The sequence below is a fragment of the Cupressus sempervirens genome, chromosome 8 (assembly GCF_028749045.1).
Source record: "Cupressus sempervirens isolate cs-2001-9-10 chromosome 8, ASM2874904v1, whole genome shotgun sequence".
In the NCBI taxonomy this organism is placed as follows: domain Eukaryota; kingdom Viridiplantae; phylum Streptophyta; class Pinopsida; order Cupressales; family Cupressaceae; genus Cupressus; species Cupressus sempervirens.
The window spans coordinates 373,113,315-373,129,579 of record NC_143125.1 but is presented as its reverse complement, the minus strand read 5'-3'; the positions used below and the strand labels follow the sequence as shown (position 1 = coordinate 373,129,579).

At 33.0% G+C, this 16,265-nt stretch overlaps 1 protein-coding gene across 6 annotated transcripts in view; it reads left to right on the top strand.

The window, feature by feature from the left end:
• Positions 1–16,265, top strand: part of LOC149542861 (eukaryotic initiation factor 3 gamma subunit family protein) — a 236,684-nt gene that overhangs the window by 23,861 nt on the left and 196,558 nt on the right. For all 6 annotated transcript variants that reach the window (XR_016355539.1, XM_089797773.1, XM_089797776.1 and 3 more), the window contains 4 exons: positions 10,892–11,015; positions 12,246–12,327; positions 12,419–12,489; positions 14,778–14,819. Coding sequence is in view for 5 of the 6 variants with exons in the window: in XM_089797773.1 (XP_089653899.1) it covers positions 10,892–11,015; positions 12,246–12,327; positions 12,419–12,489; positions 14,778–14,819 (319 nt within the window). In the remaining variant the exon portion in view is untranslated. The remainder of the gene's footprint in view (positions 1–10,891; positions 11,016–12,245; positions 12,328–12,418; positions 12,490–14,777; positions 14,820–16,265) is intronic.

The window sequence follows — 16,265 nt, the reverse complement described above, 5'->3', positions numbered from 1 at the left end:
TGATAATTAAAATTAAATATTGAAAATCCCCAAATCAATAAAAATAGCATTTTAATTAATTCATTTGTGACAACTGTAGGAATTTCTAAATGCATAGAAATGCTCATGGGTCCAACACAAATGCATAATGAATTTGGATTACCAACATGAATTGAGGAGAACAATATAATTGTATGGGTATGTCGTCCATACAAGCACAACATTGGCTTACTATGCAAGACCAAACCTACTATCTCTTAGGTACCTGTTCACTGAAACAAACAAATCTCAAGTGCATATGTTTATCATATAAATAATTGAAGTACGCAAAGTCTATGATAATAATAGTGAAGGAGAACTCACAAATACACTTGGTACACTGTGTAGAACTCACAAGTGAGTGACTGCGACTTCGTCTCGCTTCATACTGACACCAAGGGAAAATTGCACAGCAATGGTGCAGTTAGGTAGTAACATAGTTCCCGAACTTGGATTTGATAAGGCCGACTCGACTCTTGACTCTGTTATGGTTTGGCTACGACTTGGCAAAATGAAAAATCCCTTGAAATTTAGAGATTTTTAACGATTTAAAACTACTTTCATGCACCCTTTGTTAAATAAAGCTTAAAGACACTATAACATCATCAAATAGAAGCTAATTTATCATCACATCACATACATAAACAAATAACATAAATGATAAATTCATCACATGCGTAAAATATAAATTATAGTTGAAGGAAATAGAAAACATAGAATCATATGACATAGATACATAGAATTATAAATGATGGCAAATTTATGTAAAATCCATGAAACCCATGACATGAAATGTTCCATGAAACATGTATGTGTAATTGTAAATTGTAAACAATAACATCATAAACAAAAAGCAATCTATCTACTTAGGCTCTAGCTCAAGCCTCATCCTCATTCTTGGCCTCGATCTCAACCTCAACCTTAGAGTAACTTGTTTGCCTTCTACAAAAGCGTCTATGGTAGGTCCTATAGGACTGAGAAGCCATAGCCCTTGCTTGTGAGGTGGATGCACGATCAACATCAATAGTACATGTGTGTGTCCTGGAATGTGCTCTATCCTCCTCTGCTATAGCCATAACCTTAGCCTCTATGTTTGCCTGGTCAACCCACTTATGGTCCTGCATAGTGAAGACTGGATTGGCAACCTTAGTGAACCACGGAGACTTTGGATCGATCTCCTCAAGAGTGATCGAAGAGGAGTTAGTGTCCAAAATCTGTCTAGTCCTAAGATGGAGGTTTTAATGAACAAAGACAAGATTATTCAACCTCTCCACAGTTAGTTTATCTGCTTAGGCTCTAGCTCAACCTCATCCTTATTCTCGACTTTGACCTTAGCCTCAGCCTCAGAGTAGCCTGTCTGCCTTCTACAAAAGTGTCTAAGGTAGGTCTTGGAGGACAAAGAAGCCATAGCCCCTGCCTATGAAGTGGACTCATGATCAACGTCAACAATGCATGCCCATGTGCCAAAACATGCTTTATCCTCCTGCTATAGCCACAACCTCAACCTCTATGCTTGCTTGGTCAACCCACTCATGTTCTTCCTTAATGAAGATTGGATTGGTAGCCTTAGTGAGCCATTGAGACATTGGATTGATCTCCTCTAGAGTGATTAGAGAGGAGTCAGTGTCCAAAATTTGTCCCAATCTTACATAAAATTTTAATAATAATTAAATATAAAAATATTAAATAAATAAAATTAATGAATAATTCAAATTCGAATATAAATAAATATATTAATAATAAAAATCTATTATTGTAGGAAAATATATATCATTTTTGTAATGATATATAATCAATATGATAATATAATGAATGATAATATACATAAAGTCATATATCTAAGTAACCTTATTTTAAGTATAATAATATAAGTATTTAATAAAAACATTTTATATTATAAATAAAATTTAAATATATACTGGTTTGAATATAATTACAAACCAAATAATACTTTATATTATTAAAGCGACTTAATGAATAATCATGCTTTTTCACCCATAGATCTATATTATAAGGTACCAATGATACTAGGAAGGATCATGAGACATTTTTGGTTCTTGATTGGATGGTTTGGACTGGGTGATCACAAATGGTATCAAAGCATGATCCTGCCATCTTGTAGGAAAAAATTCAAGACAAAATATTAAAGTGTATATATATATATATATATATATATATATATATATATATATATATATATATATTAGATACAAATAGTCATTTAGAAGAAAATAGAAAACATAGTCAATTATGGGAGATCCCTGAAGGAAAGGCATCAACTATGATAATTATAAACAAGAAATGTATAGGAAATCAAAGTCTTTCATTAAATTGTAGAAGGTGATCATTCGACAAACTTCCTAAGAAGGCAAAGATCACATCGGGTGTTCAAATATAATAATAAAGGAATTTTTTTAAAATAGTTCCTGAGTGTCTGAGTATGATAGATGGATTAAACAAAGCAATACCAAAATGGACTTAGTCAGTTTATGGAGATGTTGACCTCGCTCCAAGAAGTATTACAGATGTTGACCTCGCTCCAAGAAGTATTACAGTGAATATTGATGGTGATAGAAGGCTTCATGTAATCTATCAGATGTCTTACCATGAGAGGGGTATGATTAATATCGATACTAATCAATAACAATATTAGTGTTTTGACTAACCATCAGCTTATGTAAAGCAGTTGTTAAGAGTCTATATAATTGACAATAGGCAAGTGATTATTGCTATCAACAATAGCCATCAATAATAATACAATATTGAACAATTAATCAATATCTTCTTGAAGAAGAATGAGTATTGGTGATCAACGACAGCCCCAACAAGTTAAGAAACAGTAACATTAACACCATCACTCATTACGAAAGATTTTATAGAAAAAGTATCTAATGGAAGATGAGCTAAATGGCATTGGTTGATTACGGTATAAATAGGGAAATATAAATGGTGTGGAGAGGAATATGGATGATGAAAGGCATTCAATGAGTGTAGGAAAAAGATTAAAATCCATATTGGTCACCGATACATAATCAAAGAAAGTAAATGAACCCATCCCCAAGGATAGAGAATATAGGATTATAATTATAAATCCAATAATTAGAAAGGCGACCAAACAAAATTAATCTCAGGCGGAAAAAAAGAGTGCGGGGATATAATATACTGCAACCAATAATGTAAGGGGAGTATAATAAATAGAAACCAGCATTTAAGAAGGATATCGATCACCCAGAAAGGGGTGAATAAATCGGGTATATAGAACCGATATGGCATATAAGATTATAAAAATCACAAGGGGAAAAATGATATAAGACAAGTCAAAAGCTATTATGGAGTTATACATCTCTTTCAAAGAAAATAAATAAGCTGCTCCAATATCAGATTCTCAACAATGAAATCTGTTGATGTTTGGTAGCTGCAGTTGGATAAAACTATGGCTATATATAGTTATATATGAGATATAATTACATATAAGATATAAGTCTATTATGTGAGAGAAATTAACATAATAATTATATATATAATTATGGTTATATTTATTATATTAATTATCAAATTAATGAATAGATATGTCCCATGAAGGGACATGTCTCTTCTTATCATTTTCTCATTATAAATAAGAGGTCGCTGCCATTTGGAACACACATACCAAAATCAAATGGCAGTGCTTAGTACATTTGCAGCAGATCTGAAAATTCAATAAAATCTATGCTCGATAAATGGTGATAATAGTTAACACTTTGGAATCATGGAGTACAATGAAATGACATCATCGTTTTAGAAGCAATTGCAAAATAAATACATTATTGGTCTCCATCAAAAACTCTCCATGTATACAATGGAATTCGGAACACATTAAAGGTAAGGTGGACATCCAAGTATCTCAACCCACCAATACAAATAAAATATATTATCTTTTGAATAAGAGAAAACTCCAAAGAGAGGCATTGCCTAAAAAGGCAGATAAAAAGAATGAAGTTTGAAACTAGCAATTCCTTCCCATCCAGCTCGTGCATCACTTAAGTAAAAGGACCCACCACAAAAGTTAAGAAAGAGGATGTAAGGATACCACACCGGGTGGATTGTACACACCACGAGAGTACAAAAGGATCCATCACACACCGAGCAGGTTATAATGATGCAACTTTAATATAAAGTGATTTCATCATGGGAATATGGTGAGGTAAGTCCAGGTATGATCATATTTTGATTGCCATAAAGTATTATGCTATCCCACTTTTGCTATCTAAAATATGAAATGCAGAGTTATCTTACAGTTGTTTATGATATATACAATTAGAAGATATATATATATATATATATATATATATATATATATATATATATATATATATATATATATATATATATATATATATATATATATATATATATATATATATATATATATATATATATATATATATATATTTGTGGTCAGATTAATAATATTTATATTTCGTGAATCACAATTTAAATGATAATAACATTGGGTATGATTGGAAGAACAATTATTTCTTATGCATAAAATTAAATTTTGAGAAGTCTGTGACAAATTAATTTGGAATTATAAAGAAAGGTCTCAGAAGGGGGCATTATTCAAAATCATTGTGTTTAAATTAATGATGGATAGGGAGTATGCACAGGGGGAGGAGTAAATAGCTCATGTTGGGGCAAGAGAATCCCAATATGAATAAAGATTCGAGGGAGCCCTAAGCTGAGTATGTCCAAACTTGAGCAATAATAAATCTACTATCCACTACAGAATTAAGTACATACCGAGTGGGTAGTGAGTGTGCATAGGCTGATGAGTAAATCGGTTGCGTTGGAGGAAGAGAATCCCAATATGGATAAAAATCTAAAGGAGACCCAAGCTGAGCATATCCAAACTCGAGCAGCAGTAAACCTACCATCCACTATGGAATTAGGCACCCTATTTTAAATACTAGAACTAACTAAAGGAAATTTATCAAAATTCACTTATTCAAGAACTTTTGATTTCTAGATAGGGGAAAGGAGCACAACATGCTCAGTCAAATTTGGAAAAATATTTCCTTAACCTTTTCTCATTTTAGATTGTAGCATGTATACTTTGTGTCTACATCATGTCTTCATGCATTAATGTGCTCGCATCATGTCTTCTTCGCGTTTTCATGCATTCATGTGTCTACCCCGTGTTTGCATTGTGGCTTCATGTATTAATGTGTCTACTTTGTGTATGCTCTATGCCTTCATTTATATGTTTTTGCATAGGCAATCATTGCAAGTGTAACACATGCAAAAAAGAGAAGGGAACCTGAGCTATGAATCAATTAGGATCATATTAGTTGCTTGAGGACAAGCAAATTTGAGAGGGGCGGACTGTTATGTCCCAATTTTAAGATAAGATTTTAATAATAATCAAATATAAAAATATTAAATAAATAAAAATTAATGAATAATTAAACTTCAAATAAAAATAAGTGTACTAATGATAAAAGTCTATTATTATAATAAAATATATATCTTTATGTAATGATATATAATCAATATTATATTATACGTAAAGTAATTTATCTAAGTAACCTTATTCCAGGTATAATAATATAAGTATTTAATAAAATGATTTTATATCATAATAAAAATAAAAAAATATTTTGGTTTGTATATAATTACAAACCAAACACAATTTTATATTACCAAAGTGACTCAATGAATAGTCATGATTTTTCACCCATAGACATTATAAGGATACAATATTACTAGGAAGGATCATGAGACATTTTTGGTTCTTGATTAGAAAAGGTTTGGACCGGGTCATCACATCCTAAGATAGAGGTTTTAATGAACAAAGACAAGATCATTCGACCTCTCCATAGACAATCTATAACCCCTCTTCAAGTGGATGTGCTCGAACATGGACCAATTCCTCTCACATCCAGAAGCATTGCTTGGCTGACGCAAAATGTAGATGACAATTTTTTGAAGGTTTAGGGTTGAGGGCTCAAACATTTGCTTCTATCTATTTGAAATAAGGAAAAGAAAAAAAGTTAGTCTCATTTACACGTAAAACCTTAAGGCTAAATTACAAAATAAAAAATTAAAATGCATAAGCCATAAACTCAAGAATATATTTTTACCTAGCTATAATCTTTTCCGAGCATCTGTGCACATCTTGCTTGAGAAAATCACCCCTTCATTATTATATTTATCCAGATCAATGGTTGTAGTTGAGGTTGTGCTATCATGACACATCTTCTGTACCATTGTATATAGGCCATCAAGAACCTCCTTATCTGCCTTGAAGTCAGGATGGAAACAAAATGTTAGATTAAGGTAATAAATTACTGCATGAATGGGCTTTTGAAGCTGGTTTTGCCTCTCCTATCAATGATCTCCCAAATGGGGCCATACTTATCCTTTACTACTGCATACCTAGATCTAATGGCCTCCTTGGCCTTATCCATACCCTCATATATGTAGCCCATAGAGGGCTTCTCCCCATCAACAACTTGTAGGAGAACTAGGAGGGGCTTAGTGACTTGCATATAATGTAAAGAAACCAGTTAAGTCCTATTATATAAAAAATAAGCAAAATTAATAAAATTATGTATATAAATTAAAAGTAAACTAAATTATTAAACAAGTAAATACTAATTGTTAAATTGTAATGAATTAACCTCCAAAGTTTCTTGAGAAGGGTCCCTCAAAACCCGCCTCATGAAAAATGTAATTTGCCATATCTATCCTTGTAGTGGTTGTAGTGTAGGATGAGGAAGTTCACTCCACCCCAACAAACATGTGCCTTAAATCTCCCCTTGATGACAACAAGGATTTTTGTGTGAGGAAATTTGAGGCAAACCTCGTGCCAGGATGAGCCATTTCCTTTTGCCCCATGTATTGCCTCATATAGTAAGGACCACTGCATGATTGTAGATAAAATTGCAGATATTCTTGGCCCTTTCAACACATGATTTGACCATTCAAGCTTACCAATATCCTCCAACATTAGGTCAAGCAATGGGTCGGAAATGGACACCAATTTTTTTGGGGTGTCTCTCCATCAAAAGTTTACTTGCACCAATTTAAAATTAATTAGAAATTTAGATATGTTGAAATAATTTTAAATAAATTTATAGATGTCTCAATCAAATTCTCAAAACATGAAAAGTTAAGAGTTTACCTGTAGCAACATAACCTGTATTATTTGTCACCACTTGCACCACATTTTCTTTCCCCACCTCTTGTATCACTTCCTCAATAGTCTCACATAACTATGTGTCATTCTTAACATGTGAGGAAGCATCAATAGATTTTAAGAACACGATGGATCCAACAAAATCTAAATAGAGCAAAATAATTAATCATCATGAATCAATCAACAATTCAAAATTTAAATTATTCAATACTTGGAGGTAAGTAGAACGATCAATCACCTCTGCAAGAAAAAATAAATTTAGTAGGAGTGTTCTATTCCTCCTATCCGTCCAACCATTTGTGATGATGGTGCAACTCTTTTTGCTCCATGACCATCAATGGTCCTCTAGCTCAAGTATAATATGTATAATATCCTCAACCATTTCTAATTAGAGGGGTCACTCAACTCAGTATCAGTAGAGGTTTAAAACTCTGCACCACAAATAGTTACAATATCTATTATGCCTTGCCAATAAGGAGCCCTGTCACAAATAGATTACGATTAGATGATATTAAATCATTATGATTAGACAAAGTAGACTTCAACTTCCAAGTCTCAAATTCAAACTTTAAATAAAAAAATTTAATTTAAATTTAAAGCAAATAATTAATTTTCCAACATTAGGTCAAGCAATGGGTCGCACATGGACACCAATTTTTTTGGGGTGTCTCTCCGTCAAAAGTTTACTTGCACCAATTTAAAATTAATTAGAAATTTAGATATGTTGAAATAATTTCAAATAAATTTATAGATGTCTCTCAATCAAATTCTCAAAATATGAAAAGTTAAGAGTTTACCTATAGCAACATAACCAGTTTTATTTGCCATCACTTGCACCATATTTTCTTTCCCACCTCTTGTATGACTTCCTCAGTAGTCTCACATAACTATGTGTCATTCTTAACATGTGAGGAAGCATCAATAGATTTTAAGAACATGATGGATGCTACAAAATCTAAATATAGCAAAATAATTAATCATCATGGATCAATCAACAATTCAAAATTTAAATTATTCAATACTTGGAGGTAAGTAGAACGATCAATCACCTCTGCAAGAAAATATAAATTTAGGAGTGTTCTATTCCTCCTATCCGTCCAACCATTTGTGATGATGGTGCAACCCTTTTTGCTCCATGACCATCAATGGCCCTCTAGCTCAAGTATAATATGTATAATATCCTCAACCATTTCTAATTAAAGGGGTCACTCAACTTAGTATCAGTAGAGGTTTAAAACTCTGCACCACAAATAGTTACAATATCTATTATGCCTTGCCAATAAGGAGCCCTGTCACAAATAGATTACAATTAGATGATATTAAATCATTATGATTAGACAAAGTAGACTTCAACTTCCAAGTCTCAAATTCAAACTACAAATAAAAAAAATTAATTTAAATTTAAAGCAAATAGTTAATTTTTTTTTACTCGGCTGCAATAAGTAGAATGTTGCAAAAGTACCAAAATTTGCAAATTTGTTTTTTGGTAGCATCACAAATCTCCTTGTTCCAACCCATGCTCTCAAGTGAGGGTTATGTGCTAGTAGCGCACGACAAAAAATAACTATCCAATGTAATGACCCCCGTGACTTGGGAGAACATTTTTTTTCCCTTCTTTAAAATAATGGTAATCAATCATGATTGTAAATTTTATAATTTCATTTTATTTTTTATGAAACTAAATAATAGTGGTCAATTTCATTTTTATCAATATAATAATTGTTATTTTAAGCTATTATTCAAATAAATATTAAAATAAAATAACTATCACTAACAATAAATGTTAACATATAATTAAAACATAATCTATCAAACTATTAAAATCAAATAAAAAAGAAGAAATGAGAATCATGACCAAGGCATTTGGTCATGACTCTTCAAAGACACCCCCAACGATATTTATACCAACAGAAATCAGAACATTGAGCATGGGGAAAAAGAAGAAGGAAATACAGGAAGAAAACAAAGCCATATTCTTAATTAGAATTTCGGTATCAGAGGACATAAAGACGATTTCGCCTATCAGCGTAGCACATACATCTGCGTAGTAAGAGTGCTGGTCATCGCACAGGAGAGATTACTAACACATGAGGAAGAAGAGAACATTGTTAAGAATTCCTAAGGCATCATCGAAAAACAGAATCAGAACGTGAACAGGTGGATAGGCATCAAACATCTAAGGAAAAGGACGAAACATTAGACTGAATCATACACCATTCGAGTACCTGACAAAAGAGATACTACAGAGGTTTGATATTTTTCACTGTGTCAATCAAACTAGACATATGGGTTGAACAAAAACCTATCTTAAGCCACTTTCAAGATACCACGGGACTCAGGAGTATCTCTGTCAGTCAAATAAGAGAAGTTCAATACAAGGCGGAATTTGTTAATATCATTTGGAAGTAACAGGAACCACCATCCAGGCACATAGCCATTAACCCGAGCAAGACGGTCAATACAAGGAGGTTGCAGAGAAGGGAACCTAGGATTGTCAGCAAATCCACCAGAGTGACACCAAATAACCCATATACAAACATCTTCTCAATCTTAAGTCAAGGCTTTCATAAACACAGATAGCAAATACAAATTGGTGATTGTCAATCCGAAGTCCAGCTGCACCTAAAGTCATAGAATACAAATTGAACCTAAAGACAACAGAAACCAGAGAGCATCTTCAATATTCTGGCGTAAGGGAACATTGTCAAAGATATCAATTCACCTCCCTGTTCCCAGCAACCAAGAGGTTGGGGAAAATTCATCTTAATCATTGTGAATACTGGTGAGATCTAAAGATCTCAGAGGGACTTTAAGTAATAAAGTATTAAAGAGGCAAAACGGAGATTATCACAAAAGGTTAGTATACTAAAGGAATTAATCATATGCATAGTTGATCTTGTTTTTCATTTGATTGTACAGGCTTGATGTTTTTGCACTTTGAATTTCTCCACACAGATTCACCTGGCTTGATAGGGAAGTGAATCAACAACTTTTATGTACTTTTTTGTTTTGGTATCTCAAAGGAGGTGGTCAATGGTTTACAATTTGCATCATGTCAATCATTATAAATCATTGCTACAGCTCTGACGCTGTGTAAATAAACCAATGAAGAAAAGCTGGATTGGTTTCCTCTGAATATATGGAACTTGACATAAATAAGTAGAGATATATTATAGAACCCAAAGATGGACAAGGGTAGCCATAGGACTAAGAAAATTAACTATGCAGTCCATGGAAATTGATGGCATCAAGGTTCCATCAGATAAGCTAAACTGATATTAGATCAAGTAAACTGAAAAAAAAAATGGGTGATAGCTGCAAGGGTCACTGTTGTACTGGAGTTGTTTTGATGAATGTAGAAATAATAAACTTCATGGTTAAGCTGTTTGGATATCAATATTAAAAGGAGAGAAGTACTAGAATTAGAGGCTCAAATTCTGTTGCATTTGGAAGGACTGTGTGGTATGGTGAGAGAATTTGGTTCATCTGATATTTTTTATGGTTTTGCATTCGAGTACATTTTCTTCGCACATTGTAGATTCTTTTTATGACTCAATAAAATTTGCATTTACTATTAAGATATTGCAGGAATATGGTAATTTTGCTGAGAATGCTAAAGATACAACATTTATTTTATGATTCAAGTATCTCGACTGATGTAGAGTTTTCTTTGCCTTATGTTTTTCTCTTTTATAGCACAACCTCTTCAGGAAGATGAAGGAGAGGACCATGAGAAAACAAATAATAAAGATAATAGAGCATTAGTTGATAACAACACAGCTCAAAAGCTCTCTGCTGAAGATATAAGTGTCATGCGCAGGTCTGTGTTTTCCTTGTCATTGTATTTTATTGCTGTTATAATATCATCTAATGTCTTAGCTTGAATGAATTTGCCTCTTATTTATTAGATTTTGATATAGAAAGGGTATTTCAAATTACGAATCTTTCTGAAAATGGCCGAAAGCCTATGACTTTCTTGAGAAATATAGTTGTGTACCATTCTTATGTAGCCAACAGGTTTTTATTTGACACTAATGATACCACTACACATTAGTGATATGCCATTAACTGGACATGTTCAAAAACCCAAAATGGATGTCCTGTACGTAACTATAAGCAATATCCAGTAGCTTTCAAATTGGTCGAGTACATTTGAATGTAAATTCATGGGGCACATAAGGTTGAATACTTCACTTGCCCCTATTTCTGAATTCAAATTTGTTGAGGTTTGAACAACTTGTTTGAGGCACATCATATCATATTATATTATCTTAAAAATGGATTCAATAGCCAGATAGGTAGTTTAGTGTAAGCTTGAGCATGAATCAGTTATTTTTGGTATGGATATATGGTTTTGCCTTTTGGTACTCAATCTGAGCCTGTGTTTTATCAGAAGTTTGTTTAGCTACAATTTTTTTTAATAAATTCTAAAGTGCATGCAGATAACAGAACATCCGGACAATGCATTCCAAATCATTCTTTTTTTTGTTTGAAATATAATCACAGTAGTGGCGACTAATAGCAAAGATGCATGCATGGGTGTGTGTATGATAGGAAAGATTGACAGCTTGACGACCAAACAAACAGTTAGATGAACCGATCAAAAAGGAAGGAATGGAGGTTAAAAATGAAAAATGATGAAATGAATACGCAAAGGAGAACTGTCCAATATATAGTTTGCAAAGAAGCTTATGAGAATGCTACCTTCAGAGTGCTTGTGTTATACAACATTTCAAAGACTCTTTTGCTTGTTGAGGCTTCTTAGCGCTCATTGTTGCTTGAAGTCTTGAAGAACATAATGGAAGCCAGTTTGATTTTATCAAATTTGTTTTTATGAGACAGAAGATCGTGATATGTTGCAGCATTTCAAACCATTAAACATTCTTTTCAATAATCTCTCTTTCATTTATGTGATTACACAGTTTGGAACTTGAATTTGCAATCGTCCTAAATTCCTTTCTATAATTTTTGTAACTAAATACAAGAAATACATACCATTTCTTTTTCAATATGCTTAAATAAATAAACATTGTTGCCTAATTGGTTCCAGCGAAGGTATATCTGGTGATCGGATAGTTGAAGCACTTATTGAAAACAGTTCGACATTCCAGAACAAAACTGCATTTTCCCAGGTTTAGTCTGCTACAAACTGGTTGTAGATGACCTATAGTTGAACATTTAAGTGTTGCCATTTCTCATGGTGAATAGTTATTTCCTATGCAGGAGAAGTATAAGCGCAAAAAGCAAAAGAAATATTCTCCACGAGTACTTTTGAGGCGGCCTTTTGCACGAAGGTACCAGATCTCTCCATCTATTAAGCCTCTAGTATGTGTGAAGTTTATGATTGAGATTTTATTTCTGAAACTGGCTTTAGAGTATTTTGTATCACAGGATAAATTTAGATATAAGTTTACCTCAAGTCTTCAATTTTTCGAGAAACCTCGATGTAAATTTGTTTTGGCTTGTACTTCTCTTTTAATCTTGTGCCTGCATGAGTCATTGCCCAGTTTATTTTTCTCTTTGCTTTGTGGAGGTGAACAGTCACCATGTTGATCTCTTTAAGACACCACACATGATTATCTTGCAGTATGTGGTATCTATTTTCTTCACAGGTAAGTTTTCATCGGAAGTCCAGTATTGTTAGTGTTTATAATGTGAAGATGGTTTAGGCACTCCTTTTTGTTGATCAAATTGATTGCAAACTTGAGTGTCATTGAGCTTTGTGGCTGTCTATGGACATTTATAAAATTTTATTCTTTCTAAGTGATTGTCTCATTGAGTTTAGATCCAAATACTCTTTTATACCAAGCCTGCATAATAAAGAATTATTTTGTTGTGGTTTACGTTCGTACAAGCATTGACTTTTTTTACTGTACTGAGATGGGCTGTGCTAAACAATAGAAATTAAGTCTGTGTGAGAAAACAAAGGATCAGCATGTGCCAAGCATCGCTTATGGTTAGAATTGAAAAATTTCAGCACTTACCTGTCTTGATAACATATTTAACCGTTATATAAATTATAATCTATAGTATACATTTTAAGGTTGGAAATGATTTTAGGAGCAGTAAGCTTGCATAAAATTATCTAGAAAAGCAACAAGTTACAGGTCTGCACTTTCATATATTGTTGTTTGGTAGGTCCCATTATGAGAGGATCATTTTGGAACCTAAGATTGACCTTGGATAGTGGAAAGTGATTCCAGGTCACTAAAGAAGAGCTAGGATCACAATCCATGTGCACATTGCCTTTGTTAGTCTCCTCATAGATCTTTTATTGCTTGCTTTATGATGTTTGTGGTGAAGGGGGTTGGTTCTTTGTCATGTGATTTATACTAATAGTAGCCTTCAGCTATATCCATGACCCATTTCTTTTGGACGACCTAGTTATAATGTGACCCACAGGATCTAGAGGTGAATAATCTGTAACATTTGAAGAGTTGAAAAAAATGGCCAGACATTTCCGCCCACATCAGCTCACCAATACTAATAAAATAATCAGTGGAGAGTAGTAAACCACAACTGTAAATAGAGATGCACCACGATCTGGATGGACCAATATTCATAGAGAATTAAATGTAGAGCTTTTTTTATAGATATCTTTCCCCTTTAATTTTATTTTCTATAGAAGAATTGGGATTGAATAATTGTAGATCATTACCCTTTACATTCCTTGCTTTCTCCTGTCATTGCCCTCACCCGCCACTTCCTCCTGAAATGATCCACTCTTATTTCTTTCTTTTCCTCCCCATTGATAGTGGCCTTGTAGCTTTTGTAAGAATCTAATCCTTTTTTGAATTGTTCACTTTCCTTCTATGGTTTTATTTTCTAGGTTAGCCAAAGACTAAAGGGGAATGGAATAATTTCTCTCATTAATTGAGAATGTAATAATCTTATCCATTCTCTGCATTGATTTAAGGTGGGTTTGTGTTGATTTTGTGAAGGTCCATATTCAAATTGGTCTTGTTTTACTCAATTAAAAGCTTATGCTGTAATGAGTTGCAACTGTTTTGAAATATCTCTTTATTTGGATGTTCTCCTTGGCTCACAAGTAGCACCAATGTTGTATAAGAATTACTTCTAAATTAGGTTGGTCACATTGAAAGTATAGAAGGGGCTAACTTTTTATCTACCCTATTCCAGACTTAGAATTCCATGTTTTGCTCATCAGAGATACAGAACTTGTTAGCTAAAACCTGTGTGGGTTAAATAATTTCATGTTGGTTTTCATCTACATCTTTGGACTACATTACAGATGTTTGTCTTTCTTTTCTTCCACTTTTGCCCAAAATATGAAATTATGGATACATTATTGGTCACAAACCATCTGGTTTGCTCATGCCAATGTCAATACTTAGTTCCACCAAGTTCTGGATCCTGTATGTTAAATGAATCATTTTTCTGGAAAAAGGTTGTTGCACACTGTTTGATGGTTGTACTTAATTTGGAAAGCACTATAAGGTCGATGCAATATTCAATGTATGATATCAGTCATGCCATATTGAAGTTACAACTTCTGTAGATTTAGGAAAGGAAAATAGGTTTTTTCAGTTTGATAATGACTCTGTATGGTGGTTGTATGCAGCATCTGTGAAGCATATTTCAGCAAGTGTCCAGCCAAAATAGGGTAAGGGCACATTTTTCCCTTCTTTTATTGCATCATTGCCTCCAATGAGGTCACCAAAACTGAAATTTAGTATATATATTAGACATTCATGTTAAGTATTTACGAAGTTTACATTTCCACTTTCAATTTTCAAGAATACAGCAATTTCTGTTTGCAAAAGTTTTAGGTTAAAACATCTCCCATATATAGCTTTTATTTCACATTGACAATGAGCTGGATTGACAAAATGTTGTATCACAAGCATTCCAATCTAAAAATTGGTTTGCTTGCTGTCAAAAGAAATCAGTCAAAGGCATTCAATGGCTATAGATTTTGATTGTCATCCACAGGAAGTCTCATTCGTATTGTCAAAACTCCAGTGTTGATAAGGGAGAAGGCATGTTTAAGATCTCCAGGCCTCAGTGGCTGTTATGAATCGAGGAATTTCAGTTCCCTTGTGGAAGATCATGAGTGTGATACTTACTAATGTTTTTGATTCACTTTTTTTTTGTTTCCATTTTGTTTCTAGTCTCATAAAGTCCTCCACACAATAACATCTTGAGGATTATAAATACCACAACCTCATTAAATCAATCTGTAAAAGTGAGTTTTGAGTCTTAATTTGTTGTGTGAACTGCCCACGGAAAGGACATTGCAGTGTAGAACCTACGAAGATGACCTCTAGCTTTTTAGTTTTACAGTATGTACAAGATAGATCATTGGAATATGATCACACTGAAAATAAACACCTTGGATTTTGTACTTAACTCTGCCCAGTTTTGGACGACTAGCACTAGTTTGCATACAATTTGAAGACGTTGCATAGAAATTTCAAGGTGGTGCGATTTGATACCAGGTTCTTTCAGCTGCAACTTTATTTTAAAAATTTAATAATGCATCTCCCTTTGCATTGTACAATGTATATACTTCTCAATCAATCGGAATGAATCTCCAGTTTTATGCTTTGGAAAATATTTTCAATTTAGTTTTCATGCTAGCATATTTGTTTTTTGTCAATAATCATCAAAATCCAAAAATGCATATATTTTCAAAAAATACAAAAACCTTTCAAAAATAATAAAACAAGTCAGTTGCAAGTTTACATTGAGGCTGAATCAGCAGGGTTCATCACAAAACCGAAAAAATAAATAAATAAATTTGAGGGGTGTTTTCACACTCTCTAGTTTGCAAAGTTGTGATTCTTCAGACCACCTTTGCTTTGCTTGCTTTCTCTTCTTGACTTCTTTGAAATATGTATGATTGCTGCTATTTAGCTTTGGTACCAGTATTGGTAACAATTGAAGAATAAGACAAGAAATTATTTTATGAAAAATATTGTGATTTAAATCATCTTATGCAGTTTAAATCTCTGCATTCTTTTCTATTTTGCTAGTGACTCAGGTAGGCAACTTAATTTTTCTCTTTCAAATAATTCAAAATAAACCCTTATTATTTATAATTTCCATG